At 38.9% G+C, this 18,304-nt stretch overlaps 1 protein-coding gene across 1 annotated transcript in view; it reads right to left on the reverse strand.

Annotated features, from left to right (window-relative positions):
* tln2b (talin 2b) overlaps positions 1–18,304 on the reverse strand; it is a 208,370-nt gene that overhangs the window by 61,918 nt on the left and 128,148 nt on the right. The window contains exons 21-28 of the mRNA XM_022672212.2: positions 12,899–13,065; positions 10,255–10,383; positions 5,640–5,753; positions 5,333–5,446; positions 3,750–3,884; positions 3,434–3,562; positions 2,210–2,312; positions 261–469 (exon numbers count right to left, since the gene is read on the reverse strand). Coding sequence (XP_022527933.2) covers positions 261–469; positions 2,210–2,312; positions 3,434–3,562; positions 3,750–3,884; positions 5,333–5,446; positions 5,640–5,753; positions 10,255–10,383; positions 12,899–13,065 — 1,100 coding nt within the window. The remainder of the gene's footprint in view (positions 1–260; positions 470–2,209; positions 2,313–3,433; positions 3,563–3,749; positions 3,885–5,332; positions 5,447–5,639; positions 5,754–10,254; positions 10,384–12,898; positions 13,066–18,304) is intronic.

The raw sequence follows: 18,304 nt of genomic DNA on the forward strand, positions 1-18,304 counted from the left end.
ATTTGAACAGACAAACTGTGCCTTACACTGTGCCAAAATGTACTGATGAACAGACCAATAGAAATACTTCAAAATGACCTGAAAAAAAAAACTATATATATATTTTTTTACATTGACTTCCATTTAAAGTTTAGAAGTTTTTTTCTCTCTCCTGTAAAATTGCTGTTTTGGAGATACTTGATTTTCATTGGACAGCAGCAGCGATATATGATCTGGTCAGGCGAGGTGACTCTGCGAGGATGACGCAGCAGATGCCTGACCTGGGCTAGTCTCTGCTGGCTCTCGGCATCGCCCGGTGAGATCAGTGCCTGGTGGGCCTCGTGGATGAGCATGGCTGAGCCTTCCATCACATGGCTGGCTGAGTCCAGCATGGCTGCTGCAGACTGCCTCTCCGCTGTGCAGGCAGCCACTCCCCGAGCAGCCTGGGCTAGAGTGCGCAGAGCCTGGGCAGTCTCCCTTGCAGCTACGCCTGAACACACACACACACACACACGCACACACACAACACAGAGCCGGGAAATTACATGCCTGAAAGGCTTCCTCGATTGTCATAAATTCCATCATTACATTTAATGCTTCCCAATGTTGCATAACTTTCCCCAGAGCAGATAAGAGGCACTATTCACTGAAAAAGCGCTTTTAGGTCTCACACTGTACCACCTCCATCTCCATAATGTCGTCCAATAAATGGCCCAAACAAGAGCAGCAATAACCATTCCACTCAAAGCCTGCTTTATCGCTCTTAAGTAACATAATGCAGAAAACCGACGACCCATCAGCCCCTGCTTTCACTACTCTCCACAGCAGCTCGTTCAGGGGGGTGGGCCAAAGCAAAACTGTCCCAGCTATTCAACTGAATGAGCCACTGCCACGCAGCAAGCAAGCGGAGGCTCCATGTGAGAGCTGGCCTTTTCCATCCAACAAAAAAAAAAGTGAGGAAAAAAAGAAAAAAGGCTGCACTCCAAAGCAAAGGCAAATTGCATCAAATTGCATTATCCAGCCAAGTAGCCCCTGATTGCTGATGCTAAGTTAAATGCAGTGAAAATAAGATTAATGAGGGAGGGGAGTCGCACCCTGGGAAGCGGGGGCTGGATAAGCGAGGAGAGCAAGCAGAGAAGAGAGCAAAGCGTTTCAGCAACAGCATTACAGTCCAGCCACTGAGCCGGCCGGGAGAGTGAAAAATCACCACGCCGAACAGGAGGGCAGCAGCAGAACTGTTACAGCCAGTCTGCCGGCCCAGGAAACAACACTTCCGTATTATAATCTCTAAAAGATATCGAGTGTGGGAAGATATGAACCAATGCCTGCAGAAGTGATGCATGCAGTGTTCCGCATGTGGCTGCAATTTAAAATGTGTCTTCGCACTATAAAAGAGGGCTCATGCAATGGTTCATCTGTAGATGCGAAATCTACAGTAAGTGTGTTTTTGCATTTTCACACCTGAAAGTCCAGACCAAAGTCTGGACAAAGTTTGATGTGATTTAGACCTGTTAGTTTTGGTTTTACACTGCAGTTTAGTGAGCCTACCTGGGCTGTGTCTCACTTTACTAGACACTGACTGGTTTGTACAACAGAATTGTACTTCCCTTCAAGTGCACGAGTGTCACACAGCCAGAAAAAGTGTATTTCAAATTACCGGTACTTATAGTTTTGCTTATAAGTAAGGGTTAATCTACAGTTACATCTGCAGCTACAGTTAATATAGAAACTGTGAGCATGACCTGTTCCCCTAGTACTCCTGTGTGATACATGTGCACAATTACAGGAGAGTTGGATTTCAGTAAAACAGTTTGTTGGTTGTTTTTGTTTGTTTGGTTTTATTGCCACTTCAGCACATATTTGGGTATTTGTAATGTTAAACGGTTGACAAGATGGTATTTCGTCATTTGTTATTAATTGTCTATGTGTTAGATTTACGTGACCTATGCGGCACCTTGTGTAGATTGTCTGATTTGATCTTGAGTTGTGCTTGTAAATTGTCCATCTTAACAATGGCTGAAATTCATGAAGTTTATTGTTAAGCTCTTGGTTCCACTCTTCTTGCCATTTGAATTTGATGAAGGTGGGATTTAGAACTTGGTGTTTATTTGATGATGCTTTCTTCAGTAAAACAACAGTGCTTTTTCATCTTCTGTTGTTTTAATAGGTACTAATAGGTAATACATTTTCCTGATTTATCTAGAATCCAAATGACTGCAGGTAGTCTTACCCGTGTAGTGTTCATTGCCCTGGGCAGCGCAGGTCAGCAGCTGGGCCATGGACGAGCCCACAGCCTTAGAGGTACTTCCAAGGTCCTGAGCACACTTCTCTAACTACAAATGCAGGAGATAAGGCAAATGAAAATGAGTTAAATGCAGTCACCATAAAAGAAACCCCTACATATGTAAGCCTACACAAGCTAATGCACTCAACTGGGCCATTTTATGAAATCTTTATTTATTAGACTTTTTTCCATTAACAAATGCTTTGGGATGCATTCCAAACACACACATATATATATATATATATATATATATATATATATATATATATATATATATATATATATATATATATATAAATGCATCATATGTATCATACATTATATTCAAATCTTACACACATTTACACCTCAGCACCAATTCAGCCAGTCATATTATGATGAAGTGATGAGGATTGTTGTTTCTGATGCAGAGTTATTCAAAGTGGATTATTGTTAAGCGTTCTAATGTATTTCTGGCTGTTGCAAATATTTCATATATTTTAAATAATTTTATTTATAATTTTACACATTTTCTCCCCAATTTACACAGTGAATTACCCAATCCACTCATTAGGACTCCCCCTATCACTAGTGAAGCCCCAACATCAGGAGGGTGAAGACTAGAACATGTCTCCTCCGATACATGTGAATTTAACCACCACCGTATTTCAAACTGTTTAGCATTGCTAAGTAGCCAGCGCGCTCGGCAGAAAGTGCAGCGACTCGGTTCTGATGCATCAGCTCACAGATGCCTTGTGCTACGGACATCACCCTTTGGAGTGATGTGGGGAGAGAGCAACATCTACCCACCCAGAGAGAGCAAGGCCAAGTGTGCTCTCTCAAGACTCCGGCAGCCGATGGCAAGCTACATGAACAGGATTCGAACTGGCGATCTCCCAATCATAGTGACAGTGTTTAGGCTGCTGCACCACTCAGAGGCCCTCATTTCATTTGTTTAATGTTCAAATTCTTAAAGAAAACATAAATGTCACATTTTGTCCACTACATTTTAATCCACACTAAAAGCACAGCCTGTTTAATTTTATAATGTGAAATTGGTCATAAAAAATCTCAAATATTTTAGATTATAATGTGGACTTCAAAACAAAAGACACACAACCATGAAAAAGTATAATATAAGCTCTTTAAAAACATTATGCTCAATTCGTTGCATGCCCAAAAAGCACTAACCGAGTCTCCAGGTAAAGGTTTGAGTTGTCCATCAAAGGCGGCCATCTTGGCATCCTGGAGTTCGTTCTTCAGGGTCTGGACTGCGTTCAGTGCTGAGTCTATTTCCAAAGGCCCACAAGCTTCATGTGCCTAGAAACCACAAACAGTTCACAAAGCACAAAGTTCACAAAATTCACAAAGCAGATCCTACCATAATGCTACAGAAAGGCAGGCAATGACAGAAAACAGGCATTTTAAAACTATATAAAAGTATATAAATGTACTATTGTTCCTGCAATGCCAGGTTGGGTAATGAATGCTGAGGAGGTGGGGCTACCTTCTGGGCAGCTGTCCGTAGCTCTGCCAGGCAGGTGGCCAGGTTCTTGGCACACTGACTCAGTTGCATAGCTGCGGCCTGATCAGTTACTGTAGGAATGGCTGATTTTGATGAGGTCACCATTTTACTGCCAGGCTTTAAAAAAATAAATAAATAAAATATTACAATCAGTAGCAAGTAGCATGTCACAGTCATGTAAATATAAACAATAACAAAAAAGATTTACCATTTTAATTGACATTAGTTGCAGAGGTTATATAATTATTTACAAATATACCACAGTAAGTTCCAATCCTGCAATGTGTTTGGCTGAGAAGTGTTCTGTAAGTGCCGCTATCAGCCGGTAATGCACTGTAACCGAAGCTCTCCACATACAGGTAACCTAGCAACGATGCAGAGCTTACAAGCTAAACAGCGCAGCTACAAACAGAGCAGCAATGAAAATAATTTAACTTGCTGAGTTTTTATAACCAAACAGATCATATTTTCTTGTCCTCTTTAACTCAAACTCTTTCAATAAACAGTGATAATGGAACTGTGTTATAATCGCAATAATACACTCGAGGTTTGTGCTATAACATTTGCTGCCTCGGGCCTACGACCGCAGCACAGCAGGGCCAATATTACACATTATAGCATGAAACTCAGGTGTTTTATTGCTAAATTAAACCCATAAATATACTTATTCTATTTATTTTTAAAGGTAATTATACAACAACTCCTATGACCTATGACCTTTTCTGCTATCCTATACTAATAACTGACCCTGCCTGTCCCTGGCTACCACTCGAAGCCTAGCCCTTTTGTTAATAAATTATTATCTACGAGTGTCTATGCTTGTGGTTTGGCACGTGTGACAAAAGCCTTCTATCCAGCTTCAGAAATCCTAAGTAAAGACACTCTATTGGTTGGCTGTCTCTCTCTAGATACTACAGCATAAAACTACCCTGTTGAGTGCAGTATTACAATACTTACAGAGTTTAAACACAACAAGCTTCATGATTTGATTAACTTGTGAAACAACATGTGTTTCCGGACTTACGGTCAAAACCTTACAGAAACTATTTAGACATGCCAAAAACTATTAAAATATAGTGTAAACATCAATCTGAAATGTAGTTATTTACTGTGCAATGACATAATTATGTCACATGGTCTCAATGGACTCAAATACCTTTGATAAAGCGTGTTCTATTGGGTTATGTGAGGCTGTAGCTAAAGCTGGAAAGGCTGAATGAAGTAATGGAGTGGAAACAGATCATTGATGTAAGATAGAGAACTGTCATTTGATAGAAGAACAATAGATTATTGTTATACAACAAAAGAATAACAAACTATCAGTAGTCTATTTTAATAATAAATAAAGCAGCTTTGATTTTGCTTTGATTATAAGCCACATTTTAGCTGATGATTCTTCACCGTTAATATGCTAATGTACGAGCAGTTAGCAGTAAACAAAATAAAATAGAACACACTTTATCCAATCATCTTTAAGAGTAACCAGCTTTAAGAGGTAAAGGAAATAAATACAGACAGAGTGAAGAGTGTAGCTAAACCCAGCATATGAGTAGTTGAGGCTGCACCTGTAGGAAGCTCTGACTGGCGATGATGAGGGTCAGCTGGGCGCTCAAGTCCTCTGGCTGGGCCTGGCTACTTCGCATGCCTTGCACCAGCTGAGGGATATGGTCTGCTACAGCCTTCGGTAACACACAGACACACAAACACACAAATAAGTCTCAGATAAAAAAACAACAAAAAAACAACAACACCTTTCGGCAACCATCATTCAGCAGAGCATTACGATAATGAACATGACAGAACTAATGAATTAGTGGAAGTAATGAATACTAATAACGAACATTGAGTCTAATGAATGAAATGAAACAGTACCTTGCAGCTGTGCACGAGCTGCTGGTGCGAGGCGGTGTTCTTGTTGGAGGCAGCTGCATTCTGAGCAGCTGCGATGGTTTGAGTAGCTGCTGCTGCAGCCTGCTTGGCAGCAATCTGAATCAGATAATAAAATAAAATCATCTCTCATTATTCTTACAACTCTGTAAACAAAGTAAATACACATGGAGCAAATATCTATTCCATGTTTTACTTGTAGCACTAGTAGCAGTCTGAAGACAAAATGGACTCTATTATCAAGTACAGTCCAATCAGAATAGTACATTCATTTGTATTCATGTTTGCACACTTTGTAGATCTAAAATTATAGACAGTTATCCTACTGTTTAGGCGTAGGGTGTCTTAAGTCTTGTAAGGCTGGAGGGGGAGGGGAAGTGTTAAAAGGGCTAAATAGTCCTTTGAATGATGATTTTTCAGAGGCTCACTCAAAACAGAGGACTAAGAACCACAGGCAATATGGCGGCACAAACGACCAAAGAAATCAACAAATTTAGGTCTTTTAACTGTTACATTTCCATAGTTTAATGTGTAGTTTCAATGTTTTATGACTATTATCTTCATAACAAGTTCATAAAATATTGCTAGTGGTTCATTTAAGTATGTAGTCAGCTAGCTAATTTTCCCAGTCCTCCTTAAATGGTGCGACAGACGGCTAATTACAGCCAATTTCAGGTCCTCGTTAGAGGAAGTAAGGAAAGGACAATACTACCACTACTACTGATAATAATCATAATTGCTGCATCATCTGCTCCCTTTCTGAACATATACAATGCTCAAATGTTAACTAGTTAATCAGTAGATAGGTTGCTGAACTTTAGCGCTCCAATTCTATCACATCAGCCCGGCAGGTTCAAGAGAAATCACCACATCTGAAGATGGCATGATGGACATGTCAGCAAAACTCAGCACTTCTGTTACAGAAAACCAGTCGACGACTGCTGATGACGTATCGGGTGCTTAAAGGCTCCTCTCAGTTCTTAGGGGAAGGATTTCACCCCTTCCACTTGTAGGGGTTACACTCGAAAGCAAAGGGTAGGGGTACATAAGAGGAATGGGATTGGGTCTTTAGTGTGTGATGTGCTGTAATGATCCACATTGTAGAAGTAAAATCAAAGACTGAAGCTCATATGTTGCTGCACAGTTTGTGTTGGTTTGTGTTTAAAGTGTTTAAAAACTCCAGCAGCACTGCTGTCTCTGATCCACTTGTATCAGCACAACACACACCAACCACCACCCTGCCAGTGTTACTGCTGCAGTGCTGCCACCAACCAAATAATACACTAATCTGTGGAGGTGCACTTAAAGGAAAGGGTAAAATAAATGTACTAAAGTATATAGAGCAAGGGTTTTTAATTAGATGTCAGTACGGTCCAGATGGAGAAAATTTCGTCAGTCCAAGGTATATATATATATAAAAATCATCTGTCCTGTGGGGTTGTTTGAACTCTTGTCTTTAGTTTCCTTTCGTTCTCGTTTTTCTTGGGCTCCCTATCTCTTTATAAAGGCGTTTTTTCTTGGCCGCATCCCAATTCACTAGCTGGGGCAGCGGTCTGCACAGATCTGATTGGCAAATAAGAGCATTTGATGATCTTACACCACAGGTGATTGGTGTGTGTGTTTACTGCGCTGCAAAACACACACTGCGCCACCTCCCACTCTTTTCTATGGAGAGCGGTGGCAGAGAACAGAGAACGCTGACCAGTAGCGGCGTGAACGAAGCAAAGCGTTGAGATATTTTCAACTTTATGCAAATGAGAAGCGAGTTTCGCTGAGCGGTAGACAAACAGCGCCACGCAGACAGGACTTCAGCACCACACACACCGCAGGCTGAACTACAAAGTGAGAAAACGGAGGAGAGGCTGATTACAGCGTTTTCAGGCTTTTTTGAGCTTTAAGAAACCCCTTTGTAAGATAACAGAGACGGAGGACCAGCTGGTCCTGAACTGGATGTTTTAGCAGGGTTCACCGGGCGATAAAAAAAAAGAACAGTGTCTCATTTATACACAGCACTGAACTACAACTCTACACATTCTTGCTGGTGGCAGATAAACTGCTTGCTCTTTCAGGCGACACGCCCCAAAGCGGCGAGAGAAAGGCAGAGAAAGCGATTGGGAGTGATGCCGTGTCGCTGCAGTGTGAACAAAAGAAGTTACGCCGCTTTAAATGAACACTGTCAAAATTAAATCCTTCTCTGTAGTTTATCGGTTTCAGTTCGGATTGGATAATGTCTGGGTTCGGACCCAGACCGCGGTCCGTCTATTAGAGACCCCTGATATAGAGAAACAGATGGTCCACAGTCTGTAATTACGGAACTACAAAGTGTTCCTATGCAGATTTAAAGGGAAAAAACAGCGAATACAATGATGAATAAGAGGGAAGTGTGAGTGTCTGAAATGTTTCTGTGATCTTCTGATGCTTTTGATCTGCTCGCTCTTTATTCTCAGACAACTGCTGCATCCAATTGCCTTCTTTTAATATGCTGATGATTACACTTTCAAAAGTACAGTCAAATATTCATACAGCGCTCCGGCTCGCGTGCCTGCTGAGTGACTCCTGAGCTTGTGAAGGCTCAGCAAAATGGAGGCAAAACTGGCAGAAAGAAGAGGCATTCTGTGTTGTGGAGGAGGAAGGATGATGAGGGAGGAGAAAAGAAGGCCATCGCACCAACAATGCCATCTTTGTTGACGAGGGAAGGGCAAAAAGAGGGCTCTGAACGCTGGCGGATCCCTCCGGAGGACAGAAGTCCCAGCAGGGACACAGAACACATTCTTCTAGCAGCAGACAATCAAATAGCCCACTCAGTTAGCAACACTTGAGACTAGCTGCTCGGGATAAGAGCGCTGCACAATAACAATGTGAACTGCAGATAAGGAGACAGGTTTGAGGAAATCCTCCGGGGAAAACAAGCAGAAAAAAAGTGGGGAGTTTCTGAAAGTTCTATTATCTTTCAAAGTGCATCAGGACCTGTGTGTATTAAAGCACCTCAGAGGAATAGAAGTGGAATAGAATGAATCAGTCCCTGTGCTCATATGATTTAATTAATTTAAACAACACTGCACTTACAAAGAATAAGACGGCCTGTTTTTTTTATAAAACACTTTTATTTTATTGTTTTATTGGTCTGTACTCAAGAGCTAAACATATTAAAAGAATTTAAATTAATCACATGTTAAACATTTCTGTTTTTTTTTTGTGACAGTACTATATAATAATAATAATAATAACAATAATGCTTCACTATAAAACTCACTAAAAGATTCCCATGTTTTGATGATGGCATTCAGCTTTTAATGCTTTTACCAGCCTGAACCACCTGGAAAAAAAATCTACACTGATATGCCACATGTTATGACACAGGAACTTCCCATATCTCATGTCCCATGAATTTTGGCATGTCCTACAGAAGCTAAAGAACATTGCACTGGCCTGCAGAGTATGCACGTGGAGTCTCCTGCACTGAATGTGGATGAGATTTCTGCCAGAGATGCTTGTCTGTACGCATGGACAATTTTAGCCAGACACTGCCGGTCACAATCATTACCACCCCACTGCACCTCACTCTGTGAGTGGTAATGCTTTCTATGATGTACAGTATTTCTAAAGCACATGCAATACTGTGGATACAGGAATGATAAATGCCTTTACGAATTCTGAAATGGAATGTCCCATTCATCTTGCCTACACATTCATCAGGTCTAGCACAACTGTGATAATTCATGCACTATTTCTGTGAGCATGCTGGCCAGTGTTTCACCTCACACACAAGATAAAACTTACTCTCAACTTACTCAGTACAGGTGTGAACAATTCCAAGTTGGCCCCTAGGAAACACTTCACGATTCATTAGCATACTGCTATCCCAAGACTTTTGGCCTTTTAGTGTATTCATGAATTCGTTTTTTTTTTTTTTTTGCTTTTTTTCAGTTTTTTTTTTCGTAATTTGATTAAGTGTCTAAAACTTTTGCACAGTACTGTATATATTTTAAATATTTCCCATTATTTAGAATATCCATTGTCTATTAAAATTTCATTCTTGTGCATTTTTGTCTTTGTTTTATAGACTTCTTGAATTGAATAAAATGTCTCAGATTATTGACTGTACTCTATTAAAGAGGCAGACCTACTTAAAAAAAGTACTAAAGTAGTATTTTTTTTTTACTTTTTACAACTGTGATTAAAAAATTGCTAACTCTAGCATGATTGTATTTATTAGCCTGTAGATCAATAGCCAGGCAAGCTGTCTAGACGGGATGTGCCCTGTAGAGTTTTCCAATAATGCTGTCACACCAGTGACACTGAGAGATATAATACTTCACTACAGAATATTAAACATCACAACAGGTACCACTAATACTTTCAAATCGTTTTTTAAATAAAAGCAGTATTTTTTAATGCGGTGTCATCAGCCATGTGAATGAATAGAGCTTTATGAGGAGACATTGCTCTTCACCTCAGTCCTCCTCAGGCTTCATCACACATTCCTACACTTCATTAACCACTTCACCACCACTAATAAAAACTCCTGGAGGTTTAGAAGTGCAGAAAGAGATTTAGTGAGTGAAGTGAAAGTGACAGTAGTGCAGTGCTCATCTCTCACCTCCAGTCTGTTGACAAGTTTCTTCTTGATGGCGTTCTGAGCTGCAGCATTTGTGGCTACACGCAGGCCCTCTGCAGCCTCTCTCAGCCTCTGCTGCTGGTCCTCGTTCTCTGGATGTGCTGCAGCCCCCTGTCATAACACACACTGCTGTCACACACTCTGCTGACTTCACTTCAGGACTGCTTTGAGAGCCACAAAGCCCAAAGGAGCTCGAAGAAGCCCAAATGCACGGTTTCTTTCTAAATTAAATAGGCTAATCTTGCACTTTTAGGCACCTTAGTATAGACAAACACTCTCTGCTGCATTAATAGCATTAAATGAACAAATAAATGTAAAATATATTTTACCAAATTCTTCACCTTTTAACATTTAATCATTTGTTTTTATGTCTATTTGTCCAACTGGCCATGTAAGCATTGGGTGGACATGTTTTGTATACCTAAAAATATATTTTATGTTTTCCTGTATATACAGCTCTAGAAAAAAAATAAGAGACCACTTAAAAATGATGAGTTTCTTTCATTTTACCAAATTGAAAACCTCTGGAATATAATCAAGAGGAAGATGGATGATCACAAGCCATAAAACCAAGCTGAACTGCTTGAACTTTTGCACCAGCAGTGGCATAAAGTTATCCAAAAGCAGTGTGTAAGACTGGTGGAGGAGAACATGCCAAGATGCATGAAAACTGTGAATAAAATCAGGGTTATTCCACCAAATATTGATTTCTGAACTCTTAAAACTTTATGAATATGAACTTGTATCTTTATCATTATTTGATATATATGACCATTTATTATTTTCTGCAAATAAATGCTCTAAATTACAACATTTTTATTTGGAATTTGGGAGAAATGTTGTAGTTTATAGAATAAAACAACAATGTTCATTTTACTCAATCATAAACCTATAAACAGAAACTTAAGAGTAGGGGTCTCTTATGTTTTTTCCCCCAAAGTTGTATATTCCTATATATGCTCATTTAATGTTTCGTCTTAAATCAAGGTTCTGATGGAGCAACTGTCACTACTACTGTTCACTAGTTTTCCACTAGATTTTTTTTTGAGAATTGCTGTGAGAGTTTCATTACATTCAGTGACAAAAGCATTATTAAATGTCAGGATGTTGGATGATCACAACCCCATCTTAACATGACATATTCTGAAATGGCTCTGCAACTCATTACAAATGGGTACTGTTTAGGGGTGTGCCATATTGTATTATACAGAATAATATATGTAAAAATTTGATAAAACACACAAAAAAAAAACCTAAAACTAAAATCACTAAATTGGCTACACTTTGGTTTTGTGGTAGATTTTTGTTGCTATAGTACTTTATTATTATTTTTTTTTTTACAAAATCAGCGTTTCAATGTTTTAACATATGATGCTCTTATTATATTACAGTATATTTAAGCAAAAAATGACTAAAACTTTAACGTTTATTTTGTTGCAGTTTATATTCCTAAAAAAATCTTTCTGTCATATTGCCAACAATATCGTTATCGCAAAAATATTGTGATATTATTTTAGGGTTGTACCACCCACTCCTAGTACTGGCATAAGTTATGGTAACAATATGTGTTTATGTTCATCTGCTGCAGAAAGTTCTATTCTACTGGCTATACTTCACATTAGGGACTAGACAAGCTCCAGTATGTCTTGAATACATTTGAACATTTCAAACTCAGCATTGAGCAACTTAAATGTAGCCGAATTCATTCATGCATTCATAAATAAGGGGTGTCCACAAACATTTGGACATTGTGTAAGTTATGTATAACATTTCACCCATGTCTCCCTATTTTGTGTTTTGAGTAGTTTTCAAGGAGTTTTTAAGATGTCAGTGTGATGCATAGCTTATCAAGCTCATTAGAATGTTAGGACCACGCCCATATTCTCAGACGGATTTGTGTTTTTTTTAAGACATATTTTATCATATTTCTATGTGGATATTTTATTCATTTGCTGTATGTTTAATATAACACCTAATATCAGTACAGTTCCTTATATTTAATGAGAATATTTCAGTTTTTATTTTTTATTAACTGTAATAAGGATGGCAGATATTATCTTGTCCTGGCTGTCAGAAATTCTTGTTGTCGCAGTAAAATTCACTAAAACCTGTGTAACTAGGCCTAAAAGACAACTGAATGCCTGCAGGAAAGAAAATTCACCACATACATACTAGTTTTTACTCTCTCTCACACTCTCTTAAAGCTTACATTCAATGCACAGGCATCAGCAGCTTTCAGCGTTGCCTAGGAAACTGCCTGCTACTCGCCTGTATCTGTGATGAGATATATCGAGGATATGGTGTCAGGGATTAAAAGCATATAACGAGCCTTAAGCCGCGTTTTACAAGTTCAAATATTAATAGCTTCCATTCGACTTGTTTTCTGTATTTGAAAGGGCGGAATGAACAGTGTACAATTAAACGGAGGCTTCCTCTATTAACCTCAGCAGTTTATGAAAACTCACATCAAAACACTTATACAGCATAAAGGCTTTATTGATTAAGCGTAGAGCAACTCAACAAGCCGAGATAAAAATTCCATTTCCTGTCAGACGATTTATGCTAAACCAAACATGACATGATGACCTTCATGTTGCTAGAGAGAAAATGCAATTCCCTTTCTCACCTTCGCCGCCTCCACCATCCTGGCAGTAGCATCCGCCAACAGTTTGGCTGCAGCCAGAAGCTTCTTGGAGTTATCCACGTCTACCTCTGCTTCAGCGTCTGAGCGCATGGCGTTCACCAAGTCTGATGTGGCCTGGGCCAGAACCCGGGCTTGCCGTACCATTTCACCTACACAAAAAACAAAAAACAAAAACACACTCTAATCAGTACAAGATAGAATTTATATTATTTCTTAATTGTTCATACCATAATCAGCTGCATATTTATCACCTTCTAAATATTACATTTATATATATCTTAGAATATCAATTTCTGAACTGAAGTACAATCTACAGTATTATGTGTAACTGTTTCAGCAATGTTAATGTTCTAGCAATCTACAGGGTTACAATTCTAATGTTACTGTTAGTATTCTGATAAATCCATGTTATTAAAGATACACTGATGAAGGAACTCTGACCTGATGTTAATGTCTACAATTTTTTGTACATACAGCTCTGGGGGAAAAAAAATAAGAGTCAAATTAAAAATTATGAGTTTCTTTAATTTTACCAAATTAAAAACCTCAAGAAATAAGAGTATATTCAAGAGGAAGATGGATGATCACAAGGCATCAAACCAAGCTGAACTGCTTGAATTGTTGCACCAGGAGTGGCATAAGGTTATCCAAAAGCAGTGTGTAAAACTGGTGGAGGAGAACATGCCCAGATGCATGAAAACTGTGATCAGTTTTGTTGGTAGTTTATAGAATAAAACAACAATGTTCATTTTACTCAAGCATATACCTAAAAATAGCAAAATAAGAGTCTCTTAATTTTTTCTAGAGCTGTATATCGCAAAAAAAAAGATTTATTGCAATATAATTTCTTCGCAATATCATCCCTTCAATCACTTGGAATTACTGAATCAACAATGCATTAAAATACATTACAAAGCAGATCAATCACAAAATAAACTAAAATCATATTTAAAGTCCATATAATGTAGGTCTACAGTGAAGAGATGAAAACAGATTTTCCTCATTCCTTTGATGTGGGGTAAACTGGCTGTACTGAAGCAGTGTTCTATTGGGAATCAAAGCTGCCGGAGCTGCGCTGAAATAAAAGCACGCAGGTGACCTGAAGAGCACCATCGATTCAAGAGCCTTTTAAATCGTACCCGCTCTTCATCTACACAAGCCTATATAGACGAGTCTAGTGTCTGGATTTCCCACACACCTACACGCAGCCAGAAATAAAACCACGGCTGCTGCTGCGTCTCTCAGAAGAGCGCTGGTTCTGTGGGGGATGAGTAACCTCTACAAAGTTGGATGTGCTCTTTTACTGGTGTCAAAACACTTTCAGCTCTGGATCTGGAAACCGTGTACAGCTGATCAACTGCTCCGATTTCTTTTTATAGTAAATTGATTCGCTGGAATAGCAGGAGGCCAAGCCTCCAGGTTCTCCCCGCGCCATGTGTTTTCTTTTAACTACTCGGAGCGGGTGTGCTTGATTGAGACCAGATTTGAAGCTGTGTAGTGGTTTTGGATTACATGTTTTCAACAAGCCAGCAAGCATAGAGTGGTTTTGACGTTCTTCAGCCTCATGGCCATACCAAAAAAAAATCGCTCTATAGCGGACTATAGCTTTAGGTCAGGTAAAAGAAAAATCAAAAGAACACGATCTATCAGTGACCCCAAAAACAGTTGAACAGCTAAGAAATGATTGCTATCTGATGAGTGTTACTTTAGAAAAGAAAGCAGACTGTATGCTAGTAATGCTAATTAATATTGGACTGTAACAGACTGCCCCAATTGTAGCTTAAACACAAGCTAAAATCTTACATATGCAAAAGCTATTGACAATGTTTTTTAAAAAATAAAAAAAAAATTTAATACAAATTTATTTATAAAAAAATAAAATAAAATGCAGAGATTCATTCAGAAACATTTTGTTTCCAATTTAAATTGGATATTCAAAATTAGTATCCAAGCTGGTTCACAGGCTTAGATGTTGAACAGACATATGGTATATTTTTGTAAATAACCTGCCCCAAGCTAGACGTCATGCGTTACCAAGCTATTGGACCAGCATAACCAGTATGACCAAGCTAGCAGACCAGTAAAATCAGCATGTTTAAGCTAGCAGACAGGCAAAACCAAAGTGATCAAGCTTCTAGACCAGCATAGCCAGAAAGACCAGCTAGAACCAGAGTGACCAAGCAAGAAAACTAGCAAAACCAGCATGACCAAGCTAATAGACAAATGAAAACAGCTTGTCCTCCTGGTTGGATCAGCATAACAAGCATGACCAAGCAAGTAGACCAGCCAACCAGAATGACCAACATTAAATTCAACATACACTAAGCTGGTCAAGAGCTGGTTAAGTAGTAGAGATTTCACCTGAATGCCAAGCTTTTCATCCACCGTGACCACCATTCGTTACCAGCAAAAGGTCTGGTCTTTAGCTGGAATTCTCAGCAGGGTCTTTAAATGTGGACAAGTTGATATTCATTTTTAAAGACTAAAGCCAGTAATATTGGCAATAATGTGTTCTAAACCACATCGGTTTATCTGTGTAAAGCAAATAAAGATCTAAAAGCGGTTTCAGAGGATTGAGAAATGTTTTTTTATGTTTTTGAGTAAGTTTATACAGAGAAGACCCTGGTGACAATCTAAGCCTAGAATCTCCAATTATACTCTAAAGAAGCAAACCTCAGATCCCAAACATGTCATGGCTGATCTACTGCATCTGTAGTCTGTAATAAATCATGTCAATTTGCCATTTCACTTCTCCAAGCTATTCTATTAAGAGCCACCACAGCCACAGTATCCTGCTCTAACAAAATGAATTAAGGGAGACAGAGAAAGTCAATAGAAGTGAGAACCTGAAACAGTGGCCGAGCGTCGGACAAAGCAAGACAAAGCTACATAATCTACCTGATGAATCTAAACTTTGAGCTTTCCCCTGGCCACATTAGCATTCATTAGCATTTATTGACAGGTATTTAAATGGCCGCTCAGTGCAGAGCACTGTGGAGTGTGAGAACGCTTTTAACAGGAACACGCTGGGAAACGAGTGGAAATCCTCTACTGGGAAACATGCTACAGCAGTTTTCCTTTCTGATGCAATGCTGAAGATGGAAAAGCAATATTTGTCCTTTTAAGTCACAACACAGATATGCTTTGCTTGGAGGATCAGACAGAAAGGCTTTATTGACCCATGGTGTATTATTGTAGCGTGGTCCATACTGAGATCTTCTTTATTAAATAAACCTCCTCCAGTCATAAAAAAAAACCTGATCGCCGCCTGCAGTTCAGGCATCAGGGCTCAAGGCTTTTGGTGCTTTGACCAGCTGGCTGCCTGTCAGATAGCCACTGCCCTTTAGCACTGCCCTCCTGCTATTGGCTGATTATCACATCACTATTTACATCAGGTGCACTATGTACAGACCACAGGGGTACATTTCAGAGCGCACAATGATTCAGCTTAGACGTGACTATTTAGGTAAGAAACATTTACATTTACATTTACAGTATGAGAAAAAAAACAGACCAGACACCCTTATGGTTATTAATGAAGAAAGAAAAAAATCAATAAGCCTTCAGGAATGTGAATTCTGTTCTAAATGCAGCACATCCAGCAATAAAGACAGTGTCTTGCTGCTTTTTATAGTGATAAATAATGCAGAGCAGGGAAAGCTTTAGTTACACATGCCGGCATGTGTGCAGCATTTTACTATGCTGAACACGAACACACACACTTTGTACCTTCTCAGGTGGCATGTTCTACTGAGTTAAAGCAGCATTATGTGATTTTATTATGAAATTTATTATGAAATTATTATGAAATTTTATATTCTTACCCCCTATAGTCTCTGACTAAAGTCCAAAGTGGACAGGATTAGTTTCTTAGGGGGTTCTGGGGTAATTTTCTCTTTTATTGGTGGGTCCTCTGTGATTTTATTCCCTTCCGGAGCGACCATGTATGTGTTTTTCACAGACATCCTCTGAGAAAATTACAGGCTTACAGACACACATCTCTGTGTGTCTAATGAAATAGCTTTTTGTCCACTGCTACACACTGTAATTACACTTTGGGTGCGTGTTTCCACAGAGATCCATTCAAACACAACAGCGAGTGGAAGTGAAGGAGCTACTGAACATGATGTCATGTGACTGAGAAAGCCAAAAAACTTACAAATTAAGCGTTAATTAAAAATATATGTCTGTAATTTAAACATCTATCCATATAATAGCATTACATTTGCACATTGATACATTTTTCCACGTTGCCTCTGTTTTTTTGCTCCTCCTGCCTACAGTATGTTGCACCAGATACCAACTCCCAGCCTGAATCAGACTCCCCTCAAGCTGTGTTTTGTTGTTTATTGTGAAGAAAAACTTAATATTAATAGACTTTCATAGTTATTAATACATCAGCTTTCCACCACCCAGTTTATGCCACCTGCCTCAGATTAGATGCTTACTCTCAACTTCTGATTACATCAATGTTTATTTGAACTCTAAGAAGAATTTTTCTAAAATTCATTTATAAGTTGTCTGACTAGAGGAGGATGGGCCCCCTTATAGTATAGATATATAAGATATGCAGCTCTGGAAAACCACTGGCGACCAAATAAAATTTTTGAGTTTCTTTGATTTTACCAAATTGAAAACCTCTGAAATATAATGAAGATGGATGATCTCAAGCCACCAAACCAAGCTGAACTGCTTGAATTTCTGCGCCAGGAGTGGCATAAAGTTATCCAAAAGCAGTGTGTAAGACTGGTGGAGGAGAACATGCGAAGATGCATGAAAACTGTGATTGAAAATTAATTTCTGAGCTCTTAAAACTTTATGAATATGAACTTGATTTCTTTGCATTATTTGAGATCTGAAAGCTCTGCATCTTTTTGTTATTTCAGCCATTTCTCATTTGACAATATTTTTATTTGGAATTTGGAAGAAATGTTGTCCATAGTTTATAGAATTAAACTGCAGAAACTGCAGTTGTATCTTGATATTGATAGTACAAGGTACATGTGAGCATTGGTTCCTCGCAAGGTTTCTTCCTCCTCCAGCTCTGAGGGAGTTTTACTTGCCTCAGATTCACTGTGCTGCTGCCACATTTCTGTAAAGCTGCTTTGCCACAACATCAGTTATGAAATCTATATATTTATAAATTGGATTTCATGATGAATTCTGATGTGCCCATTCCATTAGGGGAGTCTGATTCTAGCAGGGAATCCAAACAAAATCCACAACACTAGCTCAGGCTGATGCCAACAACACGTGTACAGGCAAATAAGACGCTTAAAATCCAATCACACTGCTCACATACATGTCACATGCCCACAAATAAGATATGAGTATCTGATCTAGGTCCACATATAAACATGACTTAAATTTGATTTGAAAAGATCAGAT

This window comes from Astyanax mexicanus, chromosome 2, assembly GCF_023375975.1.
Source record: "Astyanax mexicanus isolate ESR-SI-001 chromosome 2, AstMex3_surface, whole genome shotgun sequence".
NCBI classification, from domain to species: Eukaryota; Metazoa; Chordata; class Actinopteri; order Characiformes; family Acestrorhamphidae; genus Astyanax; species Astyanax mexicanus.